The 24,383-nt window shown below is 46.9% G+C and overlaps 1 protein-coding gene across 3 annotated transcripts in view; it reads right to left on the bottom strand.

Annotated features, from left to right (window-relative positions):
• The window catches only part of PNPLA7 (patatin like phospholipase domain containing 7), a 258,686-nt gene that overhangs the window by 203,057 nt on the left and 31,246 nt on the right, over positions 1-24,383 (bottom strand). For all 3 annotated transcript variants that reach the window (XM_063936182.1, XM_063936180.1, XM_063936181.1), the window contains exons 5-6: positions 12,820-12,908; positions 12,207-12,347 (exon numbers count right to left, since the gene is read on the bottom strand). In XM_063936182.1, the coding sequence (XP_063792252.1) occupies positions 12,207-12,347; positions 12,820-12,908 (230 nt within the window). The remainder of the gene's footprint in view (positions 1-12,206; positions 12,348-12,819; positions 12,909-24,383) is intronic.

Raw genomic sequence — 24,383 nt, forward strand, 5'->3', positions numbered from 1 at the left:
ACCGCCACCTTACATAACGGGAGAGAAATTGGTTGCGGAGAATGACGCACTAGGGTGTAACAAACAAACACTTAGCAACTGTGTAAATGTTAATAAGTTAACCAATGCAAGTATTAACCCGTGCAAGTTGTACCCTGTTTTGAACTTTCCCCAGGAGTGTGATCAAGAGGACGAATCGGCAACAATATCGGCGCTCTCTCTAGCAGCCACCATATCAGAAACTACAGTAGGCACGGCCCAACCCTTAAGATTAGTAACAAAGGCCCCTAGCGGAGGGACAGGTGAGGTCGTATCTACGGGTAAGTACGGCACCATACACTATGCTGAAACCATTTCACCACAGGCTGTAGAATCTACACAGAATGATGTTGCTAGATTAAATCCTGTTAGGGTGATAGCTGTTCCAAATGGGAAAACAGACACCACAGGAGTCACTCCCATTAGGAACATTGCCATGTATAGCCCATTTTCCCGAATGGAATTAAGAACCATAGTGTCTGAATTCCCTGACCCTAGGAAAGACTTAGTTGCTAGCCAGAAATACATCAGAGACCTAGGGAACACTTTAGAGCCCAATAACAAAGACTGGCAGGTATTGCTGAGGGCATGTTTACCCTCCAATGTCGACTCAGCTCAATTTTTAGCTGACTGTGGATTGGATCAGGATGTACCTCTTACAGATGTGTACAACAAAGATAATGTAAAAAGGATAAGTTTACAGTTAAAGGAGTATTTCCCAGCTGTAGTTAAATGGAACAAGATATTCTCCATAAAACAAAAAGAGTCAGAAACAGCTGCAGAGTATTTTCACAGGGCATTACTAGATATGGCTAAATACACAGGCATAGAGGACATTAAAACAAACATAAACCATCGAGAAGTAGCAGTATCTGTACTAATGGATGGTTTAAAAGAAGCATTAAAGACAAGGGTACAGACCACGCAACCATGTTGGCGAGGTCTGTCGGTGGCTACTTTGAGAGAGGCAGCTATTGATCACGATCGGAATATCACCAGACACAGGGAATTACAAGGTGATAAATTAATGGCCGTAAGTATACAGGCCCTGACCACAAGGCAGCCTTTGTATAAATCACCAAACCCTGTGGGTAAGTCAAATGTGGTAACCTGTTTTTCTTGTCATAGAGAGGGACACTTTGCACGAGACTGTAAATCGAGAAACATACAAAAGTCTTATCAACCCCCTAGACAACGACACGACACACGACATTGGGAGCAGGGTCCACAGAAACGGAGTTATGAGCCACATGCAGGGGAAACAAAAAGATACCCCCCGAACAGAGACTGGCAAGCCTCTGGTAGTCCCCATTTAACCCCTTCACAAGTAGTTGCTGCCAGCGGGATTCAGGGAGGTCACCATACCCAATAGGGGTGTGGCCATACCTGTAATCTGCAGCCAGTAAAATTGATTGCAAGTCTTGGAAGTGAACCCGAAATTGCAATTAATGTAGCTGGTAAATCATTAAACTTTCTTGTAGATACGGGGGCGGCCAAATCAGTGATAAATTCGACAGTGGGCATGAGAACCACTGGTAAGACAATTCCAGCCATGGGAGTAACGGGAGTAGTCCAGCATTACCCTGTTAGCAAACCAGCAGAGATTACAATAGGGCCGTTACATACCAAGCATTCCTTTTTGCTGGCTGCATCGGCACCGACTAATCTCCTGGGAAGAGACTTATTGTGTAAAATGGGGTGCGTCATTTATTGTACTCCTGAAGGTGTATTCTTGGACATACCTGAGAATCACGCTCAGGAAGTGCGAGACATGTTAGACTCCCCATCAAAATTAATGTCACATACCATTATGACAAATAGGACTCCATCCCAAGTAGAAGAAATGACATCCCAGATACCAGAGTCACTTTGGACTAAAGATGGACAGGACACTGGATTAATGGCAAACGTAGCTCCGGTAGTTGTACAAGTAAAAGATGGAAGGATAGCTCCAAAAATCCCACAGTACCCTCTGAAGCCAGAGGTAGAGTTAGGAGTTTACCCAGTAATAGAGCGCTTGCTACAACAGGGCATTCTGGTAAGAACATCCAGCACTGCCAATAGTCCCATCTTCCCTGTGAAAAAGAGTGGGGGGAGGGGTTACAGGCTAGTGCAGGATCTAAGGGGGATTAACAAAATAGTTGAGAGTCAGTTCCCCGTAGTGCCAAATCCAGCTGTCATCCTTATGCAGATCCCTCCCACTGCGAAATTTTTCACTGTTATTGACCTCTGCTCCGCTTTCTTTTCGGTACCCCTACATCCTGACAGTCAATATTTGTTTGCATTTACATACAGAGGAGTCCAATACACATGGACTCGATTACCACAAGGTTTCATAGATAGTCCAAGTATATTTTCTCAGGCTTTGCATGATTGTTTACAGTCTTTCCAACCAGAGAGTGGATCAATATTAATACAGTACGTGGATGATTTACTACTGTGTTCAGATTCATTGGAAGCATCCCTGAAGGATACGAAACAGCTCCTGTTTCATCTTTCAGACACAGGACACAAGGTTTCCAAAGACAAGTTACAATTATGCCAAACTAAAGTAAAATATTTGGGACACTGTCTAACACAAGGACTGAGACACCTGACCGCTGATAGAATTCAAGCAATTAGAGACATCACTCTGCCTCAAACCCAGCAACAGATCAGAACGTTTTTAGGAATGTGTGGGTATTGCCGTAACTGGATCCCAGGATTTTCCATTCTGGCGTTACCTTTGCAGGAGATGGTCTCCTCAAACAAACCTGATCGGATTTCGCATACAGACGAGTCCGAAATGGCATTTGAGAGACTTAAACAGTGCCTAACGCAGGCACCAGCATTAGGTATGCCAGTCTATGGGAAACCCTTTGAGCTGTACGGAACAGAAAGTGCTGGTTGCGCGGCAGGCGTCTTAACCCAAAAGCACGGTGATGCCAGCAGGCCGGTAGCATACTACAGCGCTCAGCTAGATACGGTAGCGCGATCCCTCCCCACATGCTTGCGAAGCGTTGCTGCGATAGCATTGCTAGTAACGAAAAGCGAAGATGTAGTGCTAGGTCACAACCTCACAATTCATACACCACATGCAGTGTCAGCCTTGCTAAATTCTGCCCAAACCAGGCACGTCTCATCAGCGCGGTTTACAAGATGGGAATTGGCACTAATGGCCCCCGTAAACATCACCATAAGGAGATGCAGTGCATTAAATCCTGCAACATATCTCCCAGGTGTGCCTGGACAGGCACAAAGGGTGGAGGATGAGAGTGGTGGGGAAGGAGGATTTAATACAAAGGAGGACACACATGATTGTATGGAATATTTGACCCAAAATTTTACCGCAAGGCCTGACATCAGTGACAACCCACTGGAAGATGTAGATCTTACCTTCTACACGGACGGTAGTTGTCACAGACAGTCAGATTCGGGAGACTTGTGTACTGGATACGCAGTCGTAGATGACCAAGGCACCATAGAAGCAGAACCGCTAGGCCCACCTCACTCAGCCCAGGTTGCTGAACTGGTCGCCCTAACCAGAGCATGTGAATTGGCTAAGGGCAAGTCAGCCAATATCTACAACGATTCTAGATACGCCTTCGGGGTAGTCCATGATTTCGGAGCCCTATGGCGCCTCAGAAATTTCATGACAGCAGCTGGTACACCGGTAGCGCATGCAGCTCACATCAAAAGGCTTCTAACAGCGATACAGGAACCCGACAGAGTGGCTGTTATCAAGTGTAAAGCACACACATATAGCCAAGACCCAGTATCACTTGGTAACAGCCGAGCAGACGAAGCTGCTAAGTTAGCAGCTGGTACCCCCAGACAGACAGACACCACACAATTGATGGTATTTAATACCATCAACACACAGAAGTTGTGTGAAATGCAAAATTTGTGTTCCACACAGGAAAAGGCAGTCTGGAAGGCAAAGGGATATGGCCAGGAGTCCTCAGGACTCTGGACGGATGGACAAGGTAAACCAGTGGCCCCCAGAGCATATCTTCCATGTTTAGCTGAGGCAGCACACGGGCTGACTCATCTGGGCAAGGAGGGAATGTGCAAGTTGGTAAGAGCATATTGGTGCGCCCCAGGATTTTCATCTCATGCGAGTAAGAGAGCAATGTCATGCCTTACCTGCTTGAGAAAGAATATCGGAAAGGCAATACCAACAGAACCATCTCATATCCCACCTACAGGCGGCCCTTTTCAGGTAATACAGATTGATTTTATACAATTACCCCCTTGTCGAAATTTGAATTATGTACTTGTTTGTATAGATGTATTCTCAAATTGGGTCGAAGCATTTCCTGCGGCCACAAACACCGCTATGTTCACTGCTAAGAAAATTGTGCAGGAATTTGTATGTAGATATGGTATCCCTAGAATAATTGAAAGTGATAGGGGTACCCATTTTACAGGTGATGTCTTTCAAGGAATGTGTAAGTTGATGGGAATTGATAGTAAGCTGCACACTCCATACCGTCCCCAGGCGAGTGCGAAGGTGGAAAGAGTGAACAGCACTATTAAAAATAAACTGAGCAAAGTTATGGCAGAGACAGGATTGACATGGCCAGAAGCTTTACCCATTGTACTATACAGCATCAGAACCACTCCCAGGTCCCCTCTTAATCTGTCTCCCTTTGAAATCTTGTTTGGTCGACAACCGCATGTTATGATTAACCCTCAGGATGATTTGAAGTGTAACAATGAAGTGACTGTAAAATACTTGATTAACATGAGTAAACAGCTAAGGAACCAAAATGATAATTTGAAGTTGGTGATTCCTGATTTACCAGATAGTAATTGTCATGACATTGAACCTGGGGATTATGTAATGATACGGAATTTTCTACGCTCAGGTTGCCTTATTGACAGATGGGAAGGACCATACCAAGTCTTATTGACTAGCACTACAGCATTGAAGGTTGCCGAGAGAGAGACTTGGGTTCATTCGTCCCACTGTAAGAAGGTTGCTGATCCAGAGAGGTCCCGTGATAAGGAACAGACGGTAGAGGAAGTTGTATCACTGGAGTGTCTGTTCCAGGAGGACTGAGGCGGCACCTGAGCACTGAAAATCATAAGATCAAAAGCAGTTGTCGATTCCCTGTTCCCTTTTATTGTTTTTCTCCACTTCCCATCCCCTCTCCCTCAATTATTTTTTTCCCCCTTCTCATTCTTCTCCGTTTCCTCCTATAAGATGGACTTGCCCCAAGAGACTGTGATCCGGATTTTCCTGTTGACCATGATGTTGACCAGAGCAGTCTGTTCCGGCGAGAGTACCATGGAGGTCGAGAGAGGTTCTGGAATGGGTTCTGATGACAAAGATGGAGGCGTAGTTTTCCAAGAACAACTTAATCAACAAGTAAAGGCGAGTATCAGAAAACGATCCGATAGCATTGACAATAGAAGGAATTGTGAAGGATTGTTAGCTGAAGAAAACTGTATCTGTAGGCTCTGTGACAACGTAGTTGAGGATGGGTGCATCAAGAAATGCCAATCCAGTTTTAATATCCACATGGACCGGCATCCATTGAGTGACTATCACTCCTTAGTGGGTAGTGTGTTAAATCAAACAGATTGTTGGGTATGCTCTCAAGTGCCTCAAGGTCATAGCAAATCAGGACTAGTACCATTTCCTTTAACGGTAGGGGAGGTACTTGAGCTAAAGGGTGGGAGACCGGTGGACAGGAGGTTTAATATCTCCAGTCCTCCTAGTTTGAAGCTCCACCAATATCATGTGGATAGATCCCTAATATATGTTTTAACATTACCAATCCCCGAAAGCCGGGAAATTGGGAAGTGTCATGGAGTAACCAAACCATGACCTTTTCATATAGAGCAGATAGAATGCCTACAGATACAGAGCTTATACGCCACATAGCCAGTAGAGAAAAATCTTTCCGATATAGGTATACCCTAGGAAGTAGGATTACGAGAGTTGGAGAGGTATCACCAGGATACTGTGCACATATCGTACAAACTGATACGTGTACTAGACAGATGGGAGAATTAGGGGTAGGAGATTTCACATGGAGGATGTGTAATATGGTTATGTCCTACTCCGTCCCATATGTTCTCCCCGATGATGCATATTTCATATGCGGGAGGAAGGCGTATAAGTGGCTTGCCCCAAACTCTGAAGGATTGTGTTATATTGGAAAAGTACTGCCTGAGGTAATGACTGTATCACATGCCAAAATGAAAGATATACACCGTGGTGCCCAAGCTCCTTATACTCACACTCATTACGAGCACGTTGTTAAAAGGCAACTGACAGAAAGGACAGAGCATTCGGCCTCTGACATGATCCATGAATCCACCGGGATTCAGGTTCTACTTGCGCTAGATTTCACTCGCACTGCTAGAGGAGTGTTGAATTATAGAAATATATCTGCGCTTGCAAATTTATTAGACAATATCACTGAAATGTATGACGACACTTTTAGGTATACTGGAAGGGAACTTCAAGCTTATAAAACAGAACTGGTTCAGCATAGGATGGTTCTTAATTATCTCACAGCAGTGACAGGTGGATATTGTGTCACACTGGCAACGCAGTACGGCGTGAAATGCTGCGCATATATTACGAATAGCACCGAGGATCCGGTCGAGGTCATAGACCAAAAGATGGATGACATTCTCCAATTAAAGTGGGAATTTCGCAGGAGACACAATCTCACCCTTGCTGCTGTGGGTAATGAGCTGACTGGTGGGGTGTCATGGTTGAACCCGCGAAATTGGTTCTCTGGTTTAGGAGAATGGGCTCAAGGAGTCATAATGAATGTAGGGAAGTTTCTCCTATGTATCTTAGGTGTTGTCATAACGATTGGCTTGATATTTAGGTGCGTTCAGGCTTTAACGAAGTGCAAACGTAGTACCAGGGTAATGAGTCTAAGGAGTGAGGAAATTGTAATTCCAATGGATTTGATTTATGACCCAACGGTAGAAACAATGATGTGATGAAAAAGCGATTATACGGTCCGTTTCTTTCACCTGTTTTTCCGTTTTCTCCAAGGTAAAAAGACCCACTTGGACAAGAAATTTGATGATCCTGTATACAGACAACTGATGGATTAAAGAAGAAGTTTTGACAACCTTATACACAGATATTTGATGAACTATGCCATAGACCCCCAGTTTCCCTAGAAATTTTAAAATTACGCTAGCCCAACACTTTTGTAAGTCTATGGACATTGACAAAGCTTTTGACCATACTTTTTGGCAAAAGCCCAAAGAAGACTGCATTCAACAGACACCAGACAAGACTTCAACCGACAAATGTTCATTAACCTGACATAGAATACCACTGCATTTACCATAAGTGTTCTTTATCTTCATCTCTACAACCTTCAGGTAATGACACACATAGTCGATAGGGAATACAGGCACAGATATCAGCAATCACATATTCCCCCATTCATGTATCATCAACTAAAATGTGCTCCCCCATTTTGTTGCAACCAAAATCCGAAAAGAGCTCGGTAAAGTTTGACAGCCCATCCACAGACCCGTACCGCGGGATAAGAAGGAATTCAAATGTATACTTCGCAATACCTCGAAGCTTGATTTACAACACGTACGGCACGATGATACATGACCCCCCAAACATGGATTCATACACACATGCTTCTGCTATCTCACTAGGTCATACCCTTTTCACACCTTCTTCTCTCCTCCCCTACCCAACCATGGAAATGTATTTACACCTGACATATATTTTTCTCTTTTTGAAATGTTTTAGGAAGTGGCAGTTATTGTTGACTGCCAAAGGGTGGACTGTCAAAGTCAGAAAAATATCACGATGCACACTGCCATATTTGCACCTCATACAGGTCCGCGCTGCGCATGAGTGCGCTCTCCCGTGCGTGCGCATACTCGCTGTTGCGGGCACCCGCAGGCGCACGGTATGCGCATTTACGGTAGAGTTTCTGTGCGCCCAGCGTGCGACTCAATCGTTATATATTTTCACCATATAATGTATTTTGTAGATCATGGTCCCCTTGATAGATTCTGAAAGTTTAGTTAATATAGCATGTTCATGGACAGAGAGATCCCTCTTTGTTTGATACGAAGGGTCAGACATGGGTCATACAGTGGTGTATAGTATCCATCGGAAGAGTATTTAATTAGCAATATTCCGGTGTTGGTTGGAAGCTGATTAATCGCTTGTGCGAATAGTTATGGACATAAGAAGTTTATGTCCATTTACTATTATTTGCACTTACTTATCCATGCGGCGGGAAACCTAGTTTCCCACCCACCTGAGCAGTTGGAAATGGTCTCAGCCCACCTGTATGAATCAACCTATGACCTCTTGTTATAATGCGAAGACGAATTCCTGTGTCCAATGAACAATGAGATTGTAGGGACCATTGAATTGTATTGTGTGTGGGGCATAAATAGACAAGCCGATCATATCCAGCTCTCTCTCTTCAACGGTTCTCATTGCTGATAATCGGGAGCTGGATATCGAGGCACATGCGATCGTTCCCTTTGTGCGTAAGTTTTCTCCGCAATCATATTGTCTTCATTGTTATTGTGAGCCATATCTCTCTCTCTCTCTCTCTTCTCTTTCTCTCTCATTTCTCTTATATAGTTATTGTACTGGTATAGTATTTCCTGTGTAGTTATCTGGTTAGTTAGTCTATGTTATATTGTAGTGTATGACTTGTATTGTATTATTCTTTTTCAAGTATGACATTCATATAAGGCGTTAGACCCTAAGCCCGGTATTGGTGTATTTCTTATAGTGTTAAGTATTCTCAGAGCGTCGGTGACGCTCGAACAGCTTTTTAAGTTAATAAGGTTACACTGTGTTGCATCTACACTCTATCACTACACTAAGGTTTTCCTGTATAATACATTGTTTATGGTTTAGATATAAAGGTTTAACATTGTGAGCGTTAGCGCCGCTGGTGATCTCCTCGTGGTCCCGAGCGTCCGCTACGCTATAGCGAAACATTACGTTAGTCGGCAGCCAATAGCCTGCCTGCCTGTGATCTCTTGGCCGTGAGCGAACGTGACGCTTGAGCGTCTCGACTACGGCTAAGCGATTGTTACGCAACGTGCGTACCCTTACGGTACTCCATACGTCAATAGCGTACAGTGTTCTTAGACCTCTTAAAGGGTTTTAAATAAGATAAATATTTAGCTTTATCATATCTTAATACATCTCGCCCACTATCTCTGGCAGAGAGTACATCTGGTATTTAAAGGTCCCGCAGATTTACTCTCTGCACCCAGACTGTAAAGACATGTCATCTGGCCAACATCAACGGACTGAGCCAAAAAGCTGTCCAGACTCAGTGACAGTGGGTCGGTGAGGAGACGCAAGGTGCGGTACTTCATGTACAACACAGGCCCCGAAGATGTAGTGTCTGCAGGGAGGTGTCGTACACATTCTGCTAGAGACTATATTATACAGGATGCGTTCGCCACCCCGGTGGTCAGGACGCCGGTAGACATGTGACTGATACCGGAATCCCGGCACCCCTTAGGAGACCCGTGCCGGAACACAGACAGCCCAAAGGTGAGTATTGGAGTACGGGTTAGGGCCCAGGGGAGTAAGGGTTAGGGTTAGGGTTAGGCCCTAGGGGGGTGGTTAGCCATAGCCACCACCCCTGAAGGGTTAGGGTAGGCGACAGGGAAGGGATAGAATACCTACCCTGTCCAGTGTCGGGATCGTCAGCGTTGGGTGCTGCCCTAGGTCATGTGACCACCGGGATAACATACCCAACCCTATTATACATAGACATGTGTTAAAGCTACAAAATGATTTACTAAAGCTTCTAAAATTGAAAAGTGGTGCTGTTGCCCTTAGCAACCAATGAGATCCTAGCTATCATTTCCATATTGCATCCTAGAAAATGATAGACTTCAGCCCCGTACACACTGGGCGACACACTAGAGATGAATGACAATCATCTCATCAGATCTATTGTTCATGAGGGGGATGACGTCTTACATGGATATCTATGCACTGTAGATCTCCCCGCAGTAGCAATCAGCGATATAGAGATTGGAGGGGGGGGGGGGATTCACGATAAGATAGCCGACGATCCCACCCAATGTCACCACAGAAGCATGGGTAAGCTGACAGGACAATCTATACTGGGAGCACAGTATAAACTTGTCATTTGTAACTGGACAGTCAATCAGATTGTTGGGATACACGGCGGACAGGCCTCGCCTCCCAGCCACGCTACGCCATTTCCAGGGACCCTTCAGAGCAGGAAGTCTGTATTGCAATCATGTGACTTGGCTTCTGGGGGCTATTGCAGTTTTGTGCCTGAAACAAACCATGCCTGAATTTAAACACTGAAGTTTTGCTGTTCGTCCTGGTCTGAATTTATGCATTGAATCTATGTGTCTGCCCTGCCCTTAGCCCGGATACTGACCTGCCTCTGCCTGTTCAGTCTCTGGCTTCACAGGTCTGTTCTGGATGAGACACCTTCCCCCGGATACATCCGCTGAATCTGCCTCAGGTGGTCATTCCGAGTTGTTCGCTCGCTAGCAGTTTTTAGCAGCCATGCAAACGCTAAGCCGCCGCCCACTGGGAGTGTATTTTAGCTTAGCAGAAGTGCAAACGAAAGGATCGCAGAGCGGCTACAAAATAATTGTGTGTCGTTTTAGAGTAGCTCCAGACCTACTCAGCGCTTGCAATCACTTCAGACCATTCAGTTCCGAATTTGAAGTCATGAACACGCCCTGCGTTCGCCCAGCCACGCCTGCGTTTTTCCTGGCACGCCTGCGTTTTTCCACACACTGCCTGAAAACGGTCAGTTGACACCCAGAAACACCCACTTCATGTCAATCACTCTGCAGCCACCAGTGCAACTGGAAAGCTTTGCTAGACCTTGTGTGAAACTACATCGGCCTTTGTGAAAGTACGAAGCACGTGCGCATTGTGCCGCATACGCAGAAGTACCATTTTTTTTTTGCATCATCGCTGCGCAGCGAACTTTTTTAGCTAGCGAACAACTCTGAATGACTCACTTCATGTCAATCCCTCTGCAGCCACCAGTGCGACTGAAAAGCATAGCTAGACCCGGTGTAAAACTACATCGCTCGTTGTAATAGTAAGGCGCACGTGCGCATTGCGCCGCATGCGCAGAATTGCCGTTTTTTTGCATCATCGCTGCGCAGCGAACAAATGCAGCTAGCGATCAACTCGGAATGACCACCCTCAGTGCTGTCTGGGATCCTGCAGAGGCTCCGCAAACTCAGCTCAGACCTTACAGCAAGTTTTATTATTCTATGCCTCCTGCCGAGTCTGGGATTCAGGGTCAAAACCAATTAGGTCGACAGTGGCTAGGTCGACACTAGAAATATGTCGACACGGCCATTAGGGGGATATGAAAAAAGGTTGACATGAGGTTTTTTATGTTTTTTTCGTGTCGTTTTCTCAGTCAAGTGACCGGGAACCCCAATTAGTGCACCGCGTCCCCTTGCATGGCTCTCCATGCTGCGTTCCCAATCGTAGTCCACGTGGATCGTAAAGTATGAGAAAGTCCCCCCCCCCCCCCCCCCCAAAAAAAAAAAACACTCATGTCAACCTTTTTGCATGTCAACCTAATGGCTGTGTCAACCTAATGGTGTCGACCCAGAGTCCGGATACCCTCCTGCCTAGGTCCCAGTAATGTCACTGGTTTGCATTTCAATATACTTCTTGTGGTTAAATGCCTAAAACTGCTGAGGTAAGTACTGGGGACAACAGAGTACTTTGTATGGTCATTATCCTGGGGTTGCAGTTATTTCGCTATCACAATAACTAACAAGTTCCTGATACAGAAAGCCACGTGAGAGCCACGCTTTCTTATCTGTGGTAGAGAACACCTTGAAAGGAAATACTAACAAATTCATCTTTACAACAGCCACCTGCAAACCAGCAGAACATGGGGTTGGATGTAGGTAAATATCCAGGAACTCTGCCATGACAGAGGAGAACTTCCAGGAACGTCTGCAAAGGCTCATCCTGCAGCCAGCCAATCAGTGCCCTCCACACAAGAGGTGCCAGCAGTGCTGAATATCATATCATAACAGATTGGCCAGCTGCAGAGGAACTTGTAGTGGTACCGTCTGAACAAAGGGGCAGGAGTGTCGAAAATATTGGGCTATTATGCCAGTGGGGCGGAGGGAGGGGGGGCATTCCATTTACACCTGTAACATAGGCTGGCGTTTGCAGGTTTGACACTTACCGCACATTTTTTAACATGTAAAGGACCTCTGAAGGCAAGTGAGAGTTTTTAACATCAAACTCTGTGAGATCCGCTTCCAGGAGAGAGGGGGGCGGTTCCTTCTTCTGTAGGGTGGGATATTCCTTCTTAAATCTCAGTATTCTGAAACAGAATGAGGGAGGAGCAAGTTACCGACACCCACACGGGGGTCTGTCTTCATTCTGCATCTCGGACTACAAGTCCCCACCACATACAGCAACCGGGACCTCAAGTACTTACAACGTGGACCTTGTGGCGGCCACTGGTAAAGCTAGCAGCCACCTCGTCGCTCACTGGGGAGTACAATACCCCTTCTCACTGTTCCAGGTTCACCTTACTACAGCATGGATGGTGACGAAGGCCGAGATGAAACAACTGACACCCCCAACCCAATCTTACCCCTAGACTCGTCCCTACTAATCCCCCCCCCCTCCCGCCGTTATTCCTGCGCCTTGCCCACTCCGAGTCCCCATCCCAGTGCCCTCCTTCAGTAAAACCGATGATTCAATATTATAATATTGCGCGCTGAGATAGGTTTCATGAGCCACGTTGCGGGTGACAAGGAACACTTCGTTATAGGGATATTACAGCTCACCTTTTAGCCAACGTCAGGACTCGCACTTTTTTCCTCGATCTGGGTCTTGAAACCGTGTTCCCAACTAGAGTGTTTGGCAGAGTAGTGACCTGCAAAGCACAGAGTACCGGCGTTAGTGACCTGCGGGTAAGACTGACCCAATCAGAGAAGAGATTCCTGTGCAGCCCCAACCTGTCTAATTCCAGTATTAAAAAGAGAAAGAAAAAAAGTAATTTCTTGGTAATGTGTCTCCGATCTATATTTCATCCCCGGTCAGTGTGTAATTCACATATGTCTGCAATTACATCACTGACCTAGAAGACCTAGAAACCTTATCAGCAACGTATAACGGAAAGGAGTTTCTGCCATGTGATGGGGTAAGTCACTAAGGGTCTAATTCAGATCTGATCGCAGCAGCAAATTTGTTAGCTAATGGGTAAAACCATGTGCACTGTGGGGGAAGGGGGGGGGGGGGGGGCAGATGTAACATGTGCAGAGAGAGTTAGATTTGGGTGGGGTGTGTTCAAACTGAAATCTAAAATACAGTGTAAAAATAAAGCAGCCAGTATTTACCCTGCACAGAAATAATTTAACCCACCCAAATCTAACTCTCTCTGCACGTTACATCTGCCCCACCTGCAATGCACATGGTTTTGACCATTAGCTAACAAATTTACTGCTGGGATCAGGTCTGAATTAGGCCCTAAGATTAAATGACGACATCTGCATAATACAACATTGGGAACAGAGAGAGAGAGAGAACAAGACACAGGGGGAGGCTTATCAAACCTTTTAAACAGGACAAGTGAACTGTTGCCATGGTAATCCACTACTAGCCATCTTTTATCTAGTACATTCTATAAAATGATAGGAGAGATTGATTGGCCTTTTTTTAAAGGTTTGATACATCTCCCCCCATATTTTGGTCGAAATGTGCACTGCAAATCCCAGAATCTCTCTTAGCCTTCAGTGACTGCTATGGATGACAAACCAGAGGTAAGGAACACAGGGCCTGGGCTTCAAGGTGCAACTGATCCTAAAATATAACCCGATTTACACAATACACACAGTACAATACATCTACAGTACCATGTATATAAAGGTGCGTTTCAGAATATTCCGCATAACAAGCTAGTGTGAGGATGAATTTCGTTTAAAAATAAAAATAAGATTTTACTTACCGATAAATCTATTTCTCGTAGTCCGTAGTGGATGCTGGGACTCCGTAAGGACCATGGGGAATAGCGGCTCCGCAGGAGACAGGGCACAAGAATAAAAGCTTTAGGGTCAGGTGGTGTGCACTGGCTCCTCCCCCTATGACCCTCCTCCAAGCCTCAGTTATTATACTGTGCCCGGACGAGCGTACATAATAAGGAAGGATATTGAATCCCGGGTAAGACTCATACCAGCCACACCAATCACACCGTACAACTTGTGATCTGAACCCAGTTAACAGTATGATAACAACGAAGGAGCCTCTGAAAAGATGGCTCACAACAACAATAACCCGATTTAGTTAACAATAACTATGTACAAGTATTGCAGACAATCCGCACTTGGGATGGGCGCCCAGCATCCACTACGGACTACGAGAAATAGATTTATCGGTAAGTAAAATCTTATTTTCTCTGACGTCCTAGTGGATGCTGGGACTCCGTAAGGACCATGGGGATTATACCAAAGCTCCCAAACGGGCGGGAGAGTGCGGATGACTCTGCAGCACCGAATGAGAGAACTCCAGGTCCTCCTCAGCCAGGGTATCAAATTTGTAGAATTTAGCAAACGTGTTTGCCCCTGACCAAGTAGCTGCTCGGCAAAGTTGTAAAGCCGAGACCCCTCGGGCAGCCGCCCAAGATGAGCCCACTTTCCTTGTGGAATGGGCTTTCACAGATTTTGGCTGTGGCAGTCCTGCCACAGAATGTGCAAGCTGAATTGTACTACAAATCCAACGAGCAATAGTCTGCTTAGAAGCAGGAGCACCCAGCTTGTTGGGTGCATACAGGATAAACAGCGAGTCAGACTTTCTGACTCCCGCCGTCCTGGAAACATATATTTTCAGGGCCCTGACAACGTCAAGTAACTTGGAGTCCTCCAAGTCCCTAGTAGCCGCAGGCACCACAATAGGTTGGTTCATGTGAAAGGCAGAAACCACCTTAGGGAGAAATTGAGGACGAGTCCTCAATTCTGCCCTGTCAGAATGAAAGTAAGGGCTTTTATATGATAAAGCCGCCAATTCTGACACACGCCTGGCTGAAGCCAGGGCTAACAGCATCGTCACCTTCCATGTGAGATATTTTAAGTCCACAGTGGTGAGTGGTTCAAACCAATGTGACTTAAGGAACCTCAAAACTACATTGAGATCCCAAGGTGCCACTGGAGGCACAAAAGGAGGTTGTATATGCAGTACCCCTTTTACAAATGTCTGAACTTCAGGTACTGAAGCCAGTTCTTTCTGGAAGAAAATCGACAGGGACGAAATTTGAACCTTAATGGACCCTAATTTTAGGCCCATAGACAGTCCTGTTTGCAGGAAATGGAGGAAACGACCCAGTTGAAATTCCTCTGTAGGGGCCTTCTTGGCCTCACACCACGCAACATATTTTCGCCAAATGCGGTGATAATGTTTTGCGGTTACATCCTTCCTGGCTTTGACCAGGGTAGGGATGACTTCATCTGGAATGCCTTTTTCCTTCAGGATCCGGCGTTCAACCGCCATGCCGTCAAACGCAGCCGCGTTAAGTCTTGGAACAGACAAGGCCCCTGTTGGAGCAGGTCCTTTCTTAGAGGTAGAGGCAACGGGTCTTCCGTGAGCATCACTTGAAGTTCCGGGTACCAAGTCCTTCTTGGCCAATCCGGAACCACGAGTATCGTTCTTACTCCTCTCCTTCTTATGATTCTCAGTACTTTTGGTATGAGAGGCAGAGGAGGGAACACATACACTGACTGGTACACCCACGGTGTCACCAGAGCGTCCACCGCTATTGCCTGAGGGTCCCTTGACCTGGCGCAATATCGGTCTAGTTTTTTGTTTAGACGTGACGCCATCATGTCCACCTTTGGTTTTTCCCAACGGTTTACAATCAGGTGGAAGACTTCTGGGTGAAGTCCCCACTCTCCCGGGTGAAGGTCGTGTCTGCTGAGGAAGTCTGCTTCCCAGTTGTCCACTCCCGGAATGAACACTGCTGACAGAGCTATCACATGATTTTCCGCCCAGCGAAGAATCCTTGCAGCTTCTGCCATTGCCCTCCTGCTTCTCGTGCCGCCCTGTCTGTTTACGTGGGCGACTGACGTGATGTTGTCCGATTGGATCAATACCGCCTGACCCTGAAGCAGGGGTTTCGCTTGACTTAGGGCATTGTAAATGGCCCTTAGTTCCAGAATGTTTATATGAAGAGATGTTTCCATGCTTGACCACAAGCCCTGGAAATTTTTTCCCTGTGTGACTGCCCCCCAGCCTCTCAGGCTGGCGTCCGTGGTCACCAGGACCCAATCCTGAATGCCAAATCTGCGGCCCTCTAGTAGATGAGCACTCTGCAGCCACCACAGAAGAGACACCCTTGTCCTTGTCGACAGGGTTATCCGCTGATGCATCTGAAGATGCGATCCGGACCATTTGTCCAGTAGATCCCACTGAAACGTTCTTGCATGGAATCTTCCGAATGGAATCGCTTCGTAAGAAGCCACCATTTTTCCCAGGACCCTCGTGCACTGATGCACTGACACCTGGCCTGGTTTTAGGAGGTTCCTGACTAGCTCGGATAACTCCCTGGCCTTCTCCTCCGGGAGAAACACCTTTTTCTGGACTGTGTCCAGAATCATTCCTAGGAACAGTAGACGTGTCGTTGGAATCAGCTGCGATTTTGGAATATTTTGGATCCACCCGTGCTGACGTAACACTACCTGAGATAGTGCTACTCCGACTTCTAACTGTTCCCTGGACCTTGCCCTTATCAGGAGATCGTCCAAGTAAGGGATAATTAAGATGCCTTTTCTTCGAAGAAGAATCATCATTTCGGCCATTACCTTGGTAAAGACCCGAGGTGCCGTGGACAACCCAAACGGCAGCGTCTGAAACTGATAATGACAGTTTTGTACTACAAACCTGAGGTACCCTTGGTGAGACGGGTAGATTGGGACGTGGAGATAAGCATCCTTGATGTCCAGAGACACCATATAGTCCCCTTCTTCCAGGTTTGCTATCACCGCTCTGAGTGATTCCATCTTGAATTTGAACCTCTTTATGTAAGTGTTCAGGGATTTTAGATTTAAAATTGGTCTCACCGAGCCGTCCGGCTTCGGTACCACAAACAGCGTGGAATAATACCCCTTTCCCTGTTGTAGGAGGGGTACCTTGATTATCACCTGCTGGGAATACAGTTTGTGAATGGCTTCCAAAACTGCCTCCCTGTCGGAGGGAGACTTTGGTAGAGCAGACTTCAGGAACCGGCGAGGGGGAAACGCCTCGAATTCCAGTTTGTACCCCTGCGATACCACCTGTAGAATCCAGGGGTCCACTTGCGAGTGAGCCCACTGCGCGTTGAAATTCTTGAGACGGGCCCCCACCATGTCTGAGTCTGCTTGTAAAGCCCCAGCGTCATGCTGAAGACTTGGCAGAAGCAGGGGAGGGCTTCTGCTCCTGGGAAGCGGCTGCATGGTGCAGTCTTTTTCCCCTTCCTCTGCCCCGGGGCAGGAAGGAATGGCCTTTAGCTCGCTTGTACTTATGGGAACGAAAGGACTGAGTTTGAAAAGACGGTGTCTTTTTCTGCTGATGTGAAGTGACCTGGGGTAAAAAGGTGGATTTTCCAGCCGTTGCCGTGGCCACCAGGTCCGATAGACCAGCCCCAAATAACTCCTCCCCTTTATACGGCAATACTTCCATATGTCGTTTGGAATCCGCATCGCCTGACCACTGTCGCGTCCATAACGCTCTTCTGGCAGAAATGGACATAGCACTTACTCTTGATGCCAGGGTGCAAATATCCCTCTGTGCATCACGCATATATAGTAATGCATCCTTCAAATGCTCTATAGTTAACAGTATATTGTCCCTATCCAGGGTATCAATATTTTCAGTCAGGGAATCCGACCACGCGACGCCAGCACTGCACATCCAGGCTGAAGCGATTGCTGGTCGCAGTATAACACCAGTATGTGTGTATATACTTTTAAGAATATTTTCCAGCCTTCTATCTGCTGGTTCTTTGAGGGTGGCCGTATCAGGAGACGGTAACGCTACTTGTTTAGATAAACGTGTGAGCGCCTTATCTACCCTAGGGGGTGTTTCCCAACGTGTCCTAACCTCTAACGGGAAAGGATATAGTGCCAATAATTTTTTAGAAATTAGCAGTTTTTTGTCGGGGGAAACCCACGCTTTATCACACACCTCATTTAACTCATCTGACTCAGGGAAAACTATTGGTAGTTTTTTCACACCCCACATAATACCCTTCTTTGTGGTACTTGTAGTGTCAGAAATGTTCAATGCTTCCTTCATTGCCGTGAATCATGTAACGTGTGGCCCTACTGGACATTACGTTTGTCTCCTCACCGTCGACACTAGACTCAGTATCTGTGTCTGGGTCTGTGTCGACCCACTGAGGTAACGGGCGTTTTAGGGCCCCTGACGGTGTCTGAGACGCCTGGACAGGCACTAATTGATTTGCCGGCTGTCTCATGTCATCAACCGTTCTTTGCAAAGTGCTGACATTATCACTTAATTCTTTAAATACGATCATCCAGTCAGGTGTCGACTCCCTAGGGGGTGACATCACTAACCCAGGCAATTGCTCCGCCTCCACATCATTTTCCTCCTCATACATGTCGACACACACGTACCGACACACAGTACACACACCGGGAATGCTCTGATAGAGGACAGGACCCCACAAGCCCTTTGGAGAGACAGAGGGAGAGTCTGCCAGCACACACCAAGCGCTATATATATATACAGGGATAACCTTATATAAGTGTTATTCCCTTATAGCTGCTGTTTATATAGTTTTTAGCTGCCAATAGTGCCCCCCCTTCTCTTTTTTACCCTGATTCAGTAGCAAGTCTGCAGGGGAGAGTCAGGGAGCCGTCCTTCCAGCGGAGCTGTGAGGGAAAATGGCGCTTGTGTGCTGAGGAGATAGGCTCCGCACCTTCACGACGTCCTTATCTCCCGCTTTTTCTGTAAAAAATGGCAGGGGTTAAAATACATCCATATAGCCCCAGAGCTATATGTGATGTATTCTTTAGCCAATCTAAGGTATAATAAGAATTTACTTACCGATAATTCTATTTCTCGGAGTCCGTAGTGGATGCTGGGGTTCCTGAAAGGACCATGGGGAATAGCGGCTCCGCAGGAGACAGGGCACAAAAAGTAAAGCTTTAGGATCAGGTGGTGTGCACTGGCTCCTCCCCCTATGACCCTCCTCCAAGCCTCAGTTAGGATACTGTGCCCGGACGAGCGTACACAATAAGGAAGGATTTATGAATCCCGGGTAAGACTCATACCAGCCACACCAATCACACTGTACAACCTGTGATCTGAACCCAGTTAACAGTATGATAACAGCGGAGCCTCTGAAAGATGGCTCACAACAATAATAACCCGATTTTTGTAACTATGTACAAGTATTGCAGATAATCCGCACTTGGGATGGGCGCCCAGCATCCACTACGGACTCCGAGAAATAGAATTATCGGTAAGTAAATTCTTATTTTCTCTATCGTCCTAGTGGATGCTGGGGTTCCTGAAAGGACCATGGGGATTATACCAAAGCTCCCAAACGGGCGGGAGAGTGCGGATGACTCTGCAGCACCGAATGAGAGAACTCCAGGTCCTCCTTAGCCAGGTTATCAAATTTGTAGGATTTTACAAACGTGTTTGCCCCTGACTAAATAGCCGCTCGGCAAAGTTGTAAAGCCGAGACCCCTCGGGCAGCCGCCCAAGATGAGCCCACCTTCCTTGTGGAATGGGCATTTACATATTTTGGCTGTGGCAGGCCTGCCACAGAATGTGCAAGCTGAATTGTATTACACATCCAACTAGCAAAAGTCTGCTTAGAAGCAAGAGCACCCAGTTTGTTGGGTGCATACAGGATAACAGCAAGTCAGTTTTCCTGACTCCAGCCGTCCTGGAACCTATATTTTCAGGGCCCTGACCACATCTAGCAACTTGGAGTCCTCCAAGTCCCTAGTAGGCGCAAGACACCACAATAAGCTGGTTCAGGTGAAACACTGACACCACCTTAGGGAGAGAACTGGGGACGAGTCCGCAGCTCTGCCCTGTCCGAATGGACAAACAGATACGGGCTTTTTTGAGAAAAAAACCACCAATTTGACACTCGCCTGGTCCAGGCCAGGTCCAAGAGCATGTTCACTTTTCATGTGAGATGCTTCAAATCCACAGATTTGACTGGTTTTAAACCAATGTGTTTTGAGGAATCCCAGAACTACGTTGAGATCCCACAGTGCCACTGGAGGCACAAAAGGGGGTTGTATATGCAATACTCCCTTGACAAACTTCTGGACTTCAGGAACTGAAGCCAATTCTTTCTGGAAGAAAAATCGACAGGGCCGAAATTTGAACCTTAATGGACCCCAATTTGAGGCCCATAGACACTCCTGTTTGCAGGAAATGCAGGAATCGACCGAGTTGAAATTTCTTCGTGGGGCCTTCCTGGCCTCACACCACGCAACATATTTTCGCCACATGTGGTGATAATGTTGTGCGGTCACCTCCTTTCTGGCTTTGACCAGGGTAGGAATGACCTCTTCCTGAATGCCTTTTCCCTTAGGATCCGGCGTTCCACCGCCATGCCGTCAAACGCAGCTGCGGTAAGTCTTGGAACAGACATGGTACTTGCTGAAACAAGTCCCTTCTTAGCGGCAGAGGCCATAAGTCCTCTGTGAGCATCTCTTGAAGTTCCGGGTACCAAGTCCTTCTTGGCCAATCCGGAGCCATGAGTATAGTTCTTACTCCTCTACGTCTTATAATTCTCAGTACCTTAGGTATGAAAAGCAGAGGATGGAACACATACACCGACTGGTACACCCACGGTGTTACCAGAACGTCCACAGCTATTGCCTGAGGGTCTCTTAACCTGGCGCAATACCTGTCCCGTTTTTTGTTCAGACGGGACGCCATCATGTCCACCTTTGGTAATTCCCAACGGTTTACAATCATGTGGAAAACTTCCCCATGAAGTTCCCACTCTGCCGGGTGGAGGTCGTGCCTACTGAGGAAGTCTGCTTCCCAGTTTCCATTCCCGGAATGAAACACTGCTGACAGTGCTATCACATGATTTTCCGCCCAGCGAAAAGTCCTTGCAGTTTTTGCCACTGCCCTCCTGCTTCTTGTGCCGCCCTGTCTATTTACGTGGGCGACTGCCGTGATGTTTTATCCCACTGGATCAATACCGGCTGACCTTGAAGCAGAGGTCTTGCTAAGCTTAGAGCATTATAAATTTACCCTTAGCTATATTTATGTGGAGAAAAGTCTCCAGACTTGATCACACTCCCTGGAAATTTTTTCCTTGTGTGACTGCTCCCCAGCCTCTCGGGCTGGCCTCCGTGGTCACCAACATCCAAAACTGAATGCCGAATCTGCGGCCCTCTAGAAGATGAGCACTCTGTAACCACCACAGGAGAGACACCCTTGTCCTTGGATATAGGGTTATCCGCTGATGCATCTGAAGATGCGATCCGGACCATTTGTCCAGCAGATCCCACTGAAAAGTTCTTGCATGAAATCTGCCGACTGGAATTGCTTCGAAGGAAGTCACCATTTTTTTACCATGGCCCTTGTGCAATGATGCACTGATTTTAGGAGGTTCCTGACTAGCTCGGATAACTCCCTGGCTTTCTCTTCCGGGAGAAACACCTTTTTCTGGACTGTGTCCAGAATCATCCCTAAGCACAGGAGACTTGTTGTCGGGATCAGCTGCGATTTTGGAATATTTAGAATCCACCCCTGCTGTTGTAACAGTATCCGAGATAGTGCTACTCCGACCTCCAACTGTTCCCTGGACTTTGCCCTTATCAGGAGATCGTCCAAGTAAGGGATAATTAAGACGCCTTTTCTTCGAAGAAGAACCATCATTTCGGCCATTACCTTGGTAAAGACCCGGGGTGCCGTGGACAATCCAAACGGCAGCGTCTGAAACTGATAGTGACAGTTCTGTACCACGAACCTGAGGTACCCTTAGTGATAAGGGCAAATTTGGGACATGGAGGTAAGCATCCCTGATGTCTCGGGACACCATATAGTCCCCTTCTTCCCGGTTCGTTATCACTGCTCTGAGTGACTCCATCTTGATTTGAACCTTTGTAAGTGTTCAAATTTTTTTAGATTTAGAATAGGTCTCACCTAGCCTTCTGGCTTCAGTACCACAATATAGTGTGGAATAATACCCCCTTTTCTTGTTGTAGGAGGGGTAATTTAATTATCACCTGCTGGGAATACAGCTCGTGATTTTTTTCCCATACTGCCTCCTTGTCGGAGGGAGACCTTGGTAAAGCAGACTTCAGGAGCCTGCGCAGGGGAAACGTCTCGACATTCCAATCTGTACCCCTGGGATACTACTTGTAGGATCCAGGGGTCCTGTACGGTCTCAGCGTCATGCTGAGAGCTTGTTAGAAGCGGTGGAACGCTTCTGTTCCTGGGAATGGGCTGCCTGCTGCAGTCTTCTTCCCTTTCCTCTATCCCTGGGCAGATATGACTCTTATAGGGACGAAAGGACTGAAGCTGAAAAGACGGTGTCTTTTTCTGCAGAGATGTGACTTAGGGTAAAAAACGGTGGATTTTCCAGCAGTTGCCGTGGCCACCAGGTCCGATGGACCGACCCCAAATAACTCCTCTTCCTTTATACGGCAATACACCTTTGTGCCGTTTGGAATCTGCATCACCTGACCACTGTCGTGTCCATAAACATCTTCTGGCAGATATGGACATCGCACTTACTCTTGATGCCAGAGTGCAAATATCCCTCTGTGCATCTCGCATATATAGAAATGCATCCTTTAAATGCTCTATAGTCAATAAAATACTGTCCCTGTCAAGGGTATCAATATTTTTAGTCAGGGAATCCGACCAAGCCACCCCAGCTCTGCACATCCAGGCTGAGGCGATCGCTGGTCGCAGTATAACACCAGTATGTGTGTATATACTTTTTATGATATTTTCCAGCCTCCTGTCAGCTGGCTCCTTGAGGACGGCCCTATCTATAGACGGTACCGCCACTTGTTCTGATAAGCGTGTGAGCGCCTTATCCACCCTAAGGGGTGTTTCCCAACGCGCCCTAACTTCTGGCGGGAAAGGGTATACCGCCCATATTTTCTATCGGGGGGAACCCACGCATCATCACACACTTCATTTAATTTATCTGATTCAGGAAAAACTACGGTAGTTTTTTCACATCCCACATAATACCCTCTTTTGTGGTACTTGTAGTATCAGAAATATGTAACACCTCCTTCATTGCCCTTAACGTGTGGCCCTAATAAGGAATACGTTTGTTTATTCACCGTCGACACTGGATTCAGTGTCCCTGTCTGTGTCTGTGTCGACCGACTAAAGTAAACGGGCGTTTTAAAACCCCTGACGGTGTTTTTGAGACGTCTGGACCGGTACTAATTGTTTGTCGGCCGTCTCATGTTGTCAACCGACCTTGCCGCGTGTTGACATTATCACGTAATTCCCTAAATAAGCCATCCATTCCGGTGTCGACTCCCTAGAGAGTGACATCACCATTACAGGCAATTGCTCCGCCTCCTCACCAACATCGTCCTCATACATGTCGACACACACGTACCGACACACAGCACACACACAGGGAATGCTCTGATAGAGGACAGGACCTACTAGCCCTTTGGAGAGACAGAGGGAGAGTTTGCCAGCACACACCAAAAACGCTATAATTATATAGGGACAACCTTATATAAGTGTTTTCCCTTATAGCATCTTTTTTATATATTTTTAACGCCAAATTAGTGCCCCCCCTCTCTGTTTTAACCCTGTTTCTGTAGTGCAGTGCAGGGGAGAGCCTGGGAGCCTTCCCTCCAGCCTTTCTGTGAGGGAAAATGGCGCTGTGTGCTGAGGAGATAGGCCCCGCCCCTTTTTCGGCGGCCTCGTCTCCCGCTCTTAACGGATTCTGGCAGGGGTTAAATATCTCCATATAGCCCCCGGAGGCTATATGTGAGGTATTTTTAGCCAAAAATAGGTTTTCATTGCCTCCCAGGGCGCCCCCCTTCCAGCGCCCTGCACCCTCAGTGACTGCCGTGTGAAGTGTGCTGAGAGGAAATGGCGCACAGCTGCAGTGCTGTGCGCTACCTTAAGAAGACTGAGGAGTCTTCATGCCGCCGATTCTGGACCTTCTTCTTGTTTCAGCATCTGCAAGGGGGCCGGCGGCGAGGCTCCGGTGACCATCCAGGCTGTACCTGTGATCGTCCCTCTGGAGCTAATGTCCAGTAGCCAAAGAAGCCAATCCATCCTGCACGCAGGTGAGTTCACTTCTTCTCCCCTAAGTCCCTCGTTGCAGTGATCCTGTTGCCAGCAAGACTCACTGTAAAATAAAAAACCTAAGCTAAACTTTTCTAAGCAG

The sequence above is a fragment of the Pseudophryne corroboree genome, chromosome 8 (genome assembly GCF_028390025.1).
Source record: "Pseudophryne corroboree isolate aPseCor3 chromosome 8, aPseCor3.hap2, whole genome shotgun sequence".
NCBI lineage: Eukaryota > Metazoa > Chordata > Amphibia > Anura > Myobatrachidae > Pseudophryne > Pseudophryne corroboree.